Raw genomic sequence first — 8468 nt, forward strand, 5'->3', positions numbered from 1 at the left:
ATGCACAGAAACTGGTTTAACTAAATGAGTTCATAACATTATTAATGCTAACAATTACTCCTGTGTTTTTCCTTCTATGGCATTATTATCATGGTCTATGATGTGAAAAAGATCTATAGTGCATATATGTAAATCCAGTGGCAGTCAATGGGACTGCTATTGGATTTGCAACTTTGTGTCTGAAGACTACAGTGTCAGATTAGTTATTACAGAGCAATACAACCAGACATAAGTAAATAATAAATGGAGTGCACTCATCAGTAGCTGTACCGAGGTCAGAGGCGGAGGTGGGTTCAGCTGTGTGTGGTTGTATGGGCAGGCAGGGTCAATGGCAGTTCTTCCTGCTCTTTTCTGTATCATTTGTCAGGTAAGTTCAGTTTCCGGATGAATTACTCTTACTACAAGCAGTCTCCCTTATACCTGTATCATGATTTGTTGCTTGAGTGCCGCGTGTCTGTTTGGAAAACCGAGGTGAACATTAAAACAACAGCTAGACAGTACAGTATGACGGTGATGTCTACAGTACATACAGTACTTTTAAAGGTACCTTGTTAAATTTGTGACCACTAGTGGTGCTGTAGAGCAACGTTTTGATGAGCTGGTCCCCGGATTGTTTGTATCTCAGCACGTGAATGACTTTGTAGACATTTCTTCTGACTGAAGAGAATACGTATCAACAAGTGATGGCAGTATAATACGCCATATGGGAAGCAATGTGCCCATAATAGAGGACTACAAGAAGAAACATTCAGGGACATGACTTTGCAAGTTTTGTGAGGTAGAAAATGCATTCAACAATGTTTGAGATGTACAGTAGAAGGATGTGATCCACAGCTGGAGTAATATTTTCTTTTACAAAAACAAAACCTTTTTTTTTTTTTGCCAAATGAACTTTATTGTAGCAATGTCCTCATGTACTTGGATTTTAGCTATTATAATTAAATAAGAAAAATATTTAGTTATTTTTCAAGTGTCTCAAGTATTGATGTTTTAAATGTGTTTGTCACTTGGATCTTGATGACCAATATTATTTCTAATGGACAGAAACATTTTTGTGTTTGGGTAAATTGTCTTTCTTATTTTACATGTTAGAACTGGAGCGGGACGGTTTCTGCCAGAATCCCTTCTTTGAATGCCTCGTTGCAGAAGTACCTGAGGAGCATAAATCTAGAGAAGGTGAAGTGTTTCCATTCCAGTCTTCCTTGTCAGCCAGCAATCAACATGTCTGCATCTTACTCAGATAATAAAAGGTCTGTGCTGTTGCTGTTTAGACATACCTATTTAGTTTCCAAGAAATTATGAGTCCTGCCGGTTAGACTGATTCAATGATCACAAACGTCCACTATAGCTGTAGTGGTTTATATTTTTTCTGACATTCTTCCAGCTTGTCTATTTGATTGCTTGTTTCTTTTTGTCCACATAGGATTCACAATTGTCGGATACGCCCTGTACTTTTACACTTACAGTACATGGAAGGGACGGTCAGTATATTTGGAGGACCTGTATGTGATGCCAGAATTCAGAGGTAAAATACGTGTTGGTAAAATAACTGTTGCACAAAGACTAAAAATAAAATATTTATTTTTGTGTGTGTACTTGCTTAGTTGTGTGAATCATAATTTCTTGGTGTGGTTTTTGTTTGTTTGACTTTTTTTCTTTGTTCCCAAGTAAAAATATTTTGTTGTTTTATTGATTTACTTTACAGGAAATGGCATTGGCAAGGGTTTACTGAGCAAAGTTGCTGAGGTAAGAATGTTTTTGACCACTAAAGCAAATGGTAATTTTTTTAAATGTAAGACATTTGAAAGTATTGTGGCTCTTTCTGTGAGATAGCATGGGGTGCATGATTAACCGAGACTGTTTTGTTTGCTCAGGTGGGGAAGAAGAAGCAGTGTGTGCGCCTGCAGATGTCTGTGTTGGACTGGAATACTCCCTCTCGGGACTTCTATGCTGCTAAAGGAGCTCAGGATCTCACCGTCAGTGAAGGCTGGCACTTTATACGCTTTGACGGACAAAACCTGGACAATTTAGCAAATGAAGCGCCTAAAGATTAGACCTTTGCCAAGAAAAACATGCATAGTGCTGTGAATAAAATGTGATTGGTTTGTTTTCTACCATAAATGTTCACCCTTTATAACAGTCAGTGCCAAAATAATCTCCATGTACCTGGTTACTCTCTACCTTGTCTGGCAAACAAAACAATATGTCCTAGTAAATATGACCTTTTCTTTCATTATACTAGGAGCTACATATAATTTAGAAAATATGATTTTAAATACTCTTAACCTTACTTCATTTTACAGCTATGGTTGCATATAGTTAAACTCACATAATTTCCTGCAAATGTTTATATCTCTATCAACACTTGATGAATAAAAAGAAACAACAGATTGCCTTCATCAGACAGGATTACAGCACCTAGTGATGCTGGGTGAAGACAGTACAATGGGATTTGACCTGAGTAAATCCAATCTCAGATGTGACACCATATCATTCCAGTAGGTGGCGTATTTAACTAACTAATGCACTTAATAATTCTGCATGATCTTCTCCCTGATGAAGACAAAGCACATGAAGTCCTCTAAAAGAAGTGAGTCAAACACAGCTGGGCTTGAAAATGGCCCATCTTTGATGAGTCATTATATAATTTGACAGCTCTGGAAAGTATAAGTGAGCTGTGGATAATTGGGCCATACATTCAGCTCTGTGTCGTGAGTGCAATCTTAGCTGTAGGCTGCTTTGATTAAAGAAGTGAACGTAGAGGATAATATGCAAACCAGCTCTGTAACCCTAAACTCTTTATTTAAACATGTGAACTGGCATTTCTTTATTAATGATATTGAGTCACATTGCTCAACAGCTCCAGTCAGCACTCTATTGGATATCATAACCTCTCATTTATATTCCCGTGGTTTTGTCACTGACAATGATATTTATTTGTGTATAAAACATACTTAAATAAAGAGGAACACCTTTGAAATCACCCAGAAGAAAACAGTGGGACACTACAAGTGTAAACACATATACATACATATATGTGCCAAAAAAAGATTAAAATGCACATAATACACAGGCTACGTGTGTGTGTTTTAACTCTGTTACTCAAGTGTTCTGGTTCAGAGGTGAGAATCACAATAAAATCACACTGAAACCCGTCTTGTAATGTGATTGTACTGTATACTGAACCAGTACTTGCAGTAGACCAGACCCATACCACCACACTTTATTTTGTTCTAAAACCATCCAGACTATTTATCACGAAGATTGCAGACATTTCTGGAATGGCAATCTCATTTCGTTTGCTTTTTTAGCTGTTAAACAAACCAAATGGCTATTCACAACAGTCTGCAATAGTGCAATGAATTATTCTGAATGTGTGTTACATTTTGTGTAAGAGGTGCAACTCTCATTTTTTTCAACCAGAAAACCTGAGGCAGGTTCAAGGATACACAGGTATAACAAATGATTGATCACTTAATATGCTATACAAACTTCATAAACTTGAACATAACACAACAGTTTAAGGTGATCTGAGAATTAAATATGTTTGATTGGCGTGTTTTCCTAGTCCTAGTTAAAGTAAAAAAAGTCATAAACAAGTTTTTTTTTTATCTTAAAAGCTTAAAAATAATGTCAAAGTAGTATGCCCTATGGTCAGAGGATCAGATTGTTCCTTTCACATTAATTAGCTTTCTTGCAATTAACTCATCCTGTAATCATTAAAATAAAGTAAAACGAAAGTAATTACGTGTAAAGGTTTGGTTATTAAAGGCTATTGGGATAGAAAATGGTCCTGTATTGGGATTCCCACCACCTTCTGTGTTATGTACATTGTATTTGTCAAAATTAAAGCAGTGATCAACACTGTAAAACATTGCTTTCCATTTGTACTGTCACAGTTTTCATTATGTTGCAGTTTCTCTTGATAAGCCCATAGCAAGTTAGGAAGGTACATATATGCAATTTTCACCATACATAAACAATACAAATTCATATACAGTAAATATCACTAAGGTTCAGATTTGATAAAGCAGATCTTAGTTAGTGCTCTATACTACAGTGATCATAAGTCTATAGGCGTTTCCCATTGTAAATGCTGCCCTCTCACCATGCATTGAGAACAGTGTTATCAGTAATTGTTCATTTTCTCTCAAAACAATCTTATCTGGTGAACTGACTCAAATCCAGTTGGCCTTCCCTCTTACACAATAACCTCTCAGACATACACATTTCTTCCATAGTTGCTTGGGACAGACTGAGACGTTCCCACAGTTGACAGGACATGTCCTCTAGAGGGTGGTTGGTATGGATATGATCTAAAACACAAAAGACATGTTTCTGTCATGAAAATATGCTTCAATTTTGAAGTGAATGAAGTAGAAACGTTTCAGCAACACATACTTACATTTTTTCATTGGGTGTTTTGACTTTGCAAGCACACATCAGGCATGAACCTCCGCAAATGGCAAGTATGGCTGACGACCAGCCGATATACAAGCCCTCTCCGATCTCATACCTGTGATAGAGTAAAATTTAACAAATTTTTTTAAAAATTATTATTATTGCGTTTACTGCGACCAACAACGTCACTTTCTATCATTCAGCTTTTGTTTCGCTGAAATACTGATGCAGATTGTATTGACTTACTTTGTCCCTGGATAAAACTGGTCAAAGAACTGCTGTGTGATGTTGGCTGCATACCAAGATACAGCAATCATGGTGCAGATCCCTACAAAACATTGTTTACTTTAGAAAAGTACGATGTATTCTCAATGCAAACAACAGTTCCAAGCTAAGATAAAATGAAGAAGGTCAAGACCTTTTCAGGGTTTGAAGAGAGTTTGTAGATACTAAAGTAATGTCATGTTAGGAGTAAAACTTTAAAACCTGGTGGGGCTAAAACCATTTTATGCAATAATAAAACATGATTTATGAGGCCAGTCATATGAAGCAAAATTACCTTCTAACAACTGCATAAATTAGCTCGAGTTCACTCTACAAGTTCTATCTTAATAAAAGACGATTAAAGTCACTATTTGACAATAAAGCTGACTTTGACTTTACTAGGCTGTTAAAATAAAAATAAATAATATTTTAAAGCTTTTCAGATTAAACTGAAATAAATAACAAGAGTAATTTTTTTCACTTTCTGTATTTCACGTCATGTGACCTATTCTCACAATCCAAATACCTATTGTGCATCAGCAGGTTTGTTAGAGTAAGGATAACCTTCTGAACTTGTGGCCCATATCTGATAGCTTGTCTTCTGTCCACAGAGATTGGAGTACTAGACATGATTTACCTTTCCAGGTATTTTGTGTTAAGATGAGGTTAGGCTCTTTATCTTAAATCAATTTCTCGTGAATCTCGCAGTAAAACCCTTGCAGAGACTATATTTGTAATGTTTACAGCTGTCTTCCTAGGGAATGGACATTTTCATTAAAATACTATAAACACAGGGACCTTTCTTCATTTAAAGTGACTTCTGACCAAACATTTTCTCATGCTTTTTTTTGTTACATGGCCATTACAGCCATCCCTGAGTCCTTTACCTTGTAGTAAAAAGAACACTCCTCCAATTGCAGCGATTCTTCCTTTAAGGATGTAGTTTTCTCCTCCTATTTTTGAGCACTTCATTCCTACGAGGGTAGCCACGAGCCCAAACGTCCCAAACACAATGGCAGCGATCATGAGTGCTCGGGAGGCCTGAATGTATCCTGTGCACAAATAAAGAAGTACATTTATTTATAATAACATGTCCAAGACGCATAGATCAATATATTTACAATATGAGCATTGAAACAAATCAAATGCATAGTTGCATCAGTAAAAGCAATATTTCTTATTGTGTTAGAAATGCATGCTTTAGCTACAGAGATGTCTTGTTAGAACAAGATAAGGCTATAAACGTTCTTCACAGCAGCCATTTTGAAAGTAAGGTGTTACTAATGACACTAATTAAGGTTACGTGTCAATAGTGTAGCAGAGCCTTTCCAGTGAACCAACATGCACAACTGCAGCACCCTGAATCTGTCTGACCTAAATGGAACAGAGCCCTAATTAGTATCATTGGTAACACCTGTGTTTACCCTATTATTTTGTGTCAAAATGGCTGCTGTGAAAATCGACGCTGGTGTGAGTCCCCTCAGAGGCTCACTGATAGTAACCCTGGTTCCATTAGTACAGACCCAGAACCGCCCAGAACACAAACTCCTCTTACAGGCTCTATTGACATGGTTAGTGGGGAAAGCCTACAAAATACGACTTCAGCCACAACACTGAAAACAAAGTTATTGTCTCAGTAATCATTCAGTACTTTAAAAACAATGAAAAAGGTCATAGTTGTATATATTGCTGTGTCAGTAAGGGAAGTTCTTAGTTTTCTATACCCCATCTTAACAAAACAGAAAGATATATGTATGTGTGGACTGGAAAGCATGTTTCTGCCATTGATGAGATGAAAGCTTGACAAAAGTTTTACCTCAGGGCTCAAGACTAGGGCTGGGCATACAGCACTTGTCTATTGTATCACCTGGTAAATGTTTGAATTCATACCTCAACAGGTAGTTTCGGCCAAAGTAGTCAACAGACTCCAACTAACTGGAATGGATATTAGTTCTTAGAACAATTTTCTAGGTAATAGAAGTTTTTATTATTTTATTAGTATGTATTTGTCTGGGTTCAATGTGGTTGTGATTGCTTATCCTCTCTCATCTTATCATATCTTACTGTATATAACCCCTCTTTACTACATATTGTAGCCAGTACAGTAGAACGCTCCTGATAGGCTTTTAAAGGCACACTAAGATCCCGTTTAGATCAAGGTAAACAGTGGCAAGTAATGACAGCCATTACTCCACTTTTGGGTTTGATCCAGTGGGATTCAATGGAATCCAATATGAATCTTTTAGGGTCAAACTGTTTTATTGCTCATGACATTGCCAGCCTTTTACACATTTTTTGTTAGGTGCTCTATTACAAAAGCCATTTTTCCCTATACAACATTTAAACAAAGGTGCTTGAAGAGTAAAGTCTTTCTTGTTTGCCTCGTCACAGTCTTCATAATCTCATTGCTTGAGTGGGTGGATTACCATTCAAGCCAGATAAGTAGTCATCAATACTAATAAAACAATTTCTGTGTTGGCCACATACCATTAAGTGCGAGCAAAGATGGAAAATCCCGGCAGTTGTGAACTCCTGTAGAGTCAGTTGCACAGGACATCCATAGGTTTTCATAGATGGTTGATGTGGTGATAACGTTACCATCCACAGAAGAGACCTTCCAGTATCGATTTGGAAGTGCGACCCCAACCATCAGCCAGCCTAGAAACCCCAGGAAGAAGGCAAAAGCTTCCACTATGGCATTCATAATTTCTTGTATCTTCTGTCCTACCCGTTTAGAGTTATCCAGAGCGAGAAACACTTTATACAAATGTTGACTCTCCCAGCTATCCCCCTGCACAAACGTGTGGATTTGTTGGCCCCAAAGGTTCAGTGTGCCAGACCGATTCTAAGATGCTATAGAAACTACAAATCAATGATTAATTCCAAACAGCCCACTTATGATTTCCCCTATTATTCTCAGCTCTATTGAACCCTTTCAAAGACTCCAAATGTTTACCCAATTTAAGTGACAACAGAGAGGTGAAGTCTAACCTTCCAACCTGCTTACTAACATCTATAGACTTCAAGCTATTGGTCAGCTTTTGATGCTTGCTTTGAACACTGTGTCAATAATACCAAACCGTTATTGATGGGATTCATCACAGGTTTTGGCTCGTCACTTCACTCTGTGTCCGAGGGATGATGGGGAAGTGTGTGGCCTTAAGGGGGTGAGGGTGCATCACTACACACTGACCTGCAGATGACCAAGTTTGCTGCTCTTCAGATAAACCTGTTTGCTTGTCTGACAACTGAACCCAAAAGACTTGTCTTCATTAGCTTAACAAATGTAGTTCGTTATCAGACGTTATCGTCATGGTGATGAAGTACCACTGCAACCTTTTGGCCATACATAGAAAACCCCTTTTTCTCTATTGCAAATGGTTTAAACCCAAACACAAGAAATAAGAACCTTTTGACTTAACTGCTTTAAGTCAATGTTGACTTTATGGACATTTCTAAAGAAATAGTTTTAGTGGATTTCCACTGTATTAAATTATATTAAACAGTCTCAACAAGAATGAAGTACCACTTGCAAGAAGTAAAAATAGCTTGACTCAACTGCTTATTAAATACAGTATGCAATTACCATGTGTAAAATGTCAGTGCTCAATGAATGTCCAACATGCATTGCATTGAATTCAATGCATACAGTGGAAAAATAAGCACCTGTACAATGTAATGATAATCTTATGGACCTATAATGATTTTTTTTAAGGTTTATGAAGTAATTTTCTTCAACAAGTACTGTTTACACCTAAAAAATAATGTAATCTACTACAATCTATGTTTTTAGAAATGTCAGT

General features: G+C 37.0%; 2 protein-coding genes across 2 annotated transcripts in view; one reads left to right on the forward strand and one right to left on the reverse strand.

Annotated features, from left to right (window-relative positions):
• The window catches only part of sat2b (spermidine/spermine N1-acetyltransferase family member 2b), a 3703-nt gene extending 554 nt beyond the window's left edge, over positions 1-3149 (forward strand). Inside the window, exons 3-6 of the mRNA XM_035665969.1 lie at positions 1093-1176; positions 1424-1525; positions 1706-1746; positions 1875-3149. Of these exons, the coding sequence (XP_035521862.1) occupies positions 1093-1176; positions 1424-1525; positions 1706-1746; positions 1875-2054 (407 nt within the window). The 3' untranslated portion in view covers positions 2055-3149. The remainder of the gene's footprint in view (positions 1-1092; positions 1177-1423; positions 1526-1705; positions 1747-1874) is intronic.
• Positions 3150-4216: 1067 nt separating this feature from the next.
• On the reverse strand, positions 4217-7369 carry LOC118331918 (claudin-15-like). Its single transcript, XM_035667016.1, has 5 exons — positions 7153-7369; positions 5553-5717; positions 4648-4729; positions 4406-4516; positions 4217-4316 (listed from the first exon to the last, which is right to left on the reverse strand). Exons 1-5 carry the CDS (start codon positions 7367-7369, stop codon positions 4217-4219), a joined length of 675 nt encoding a protein of 224 aa, XP_035522909.1.
• Between the last annotated feature and the right edge of the window lie 1099 nt (positions 7370-8468).

Source organism: Morone saxatilis, unplaced genomic scaffold (assembly GCF_004916995.1).
Source record: "Morone saxatilis isolate NCDOM2014 unplaced genomic scaffold, NCSU_SB_2.0 Contig20, whole genome shotgun sequence".
NCBI classification, from domain to species: domain Eukaryota; kingdom Metazoa; phylum Chordata; class Actinopteri; family Moronidae; genus Morone; species Morone saxatilis.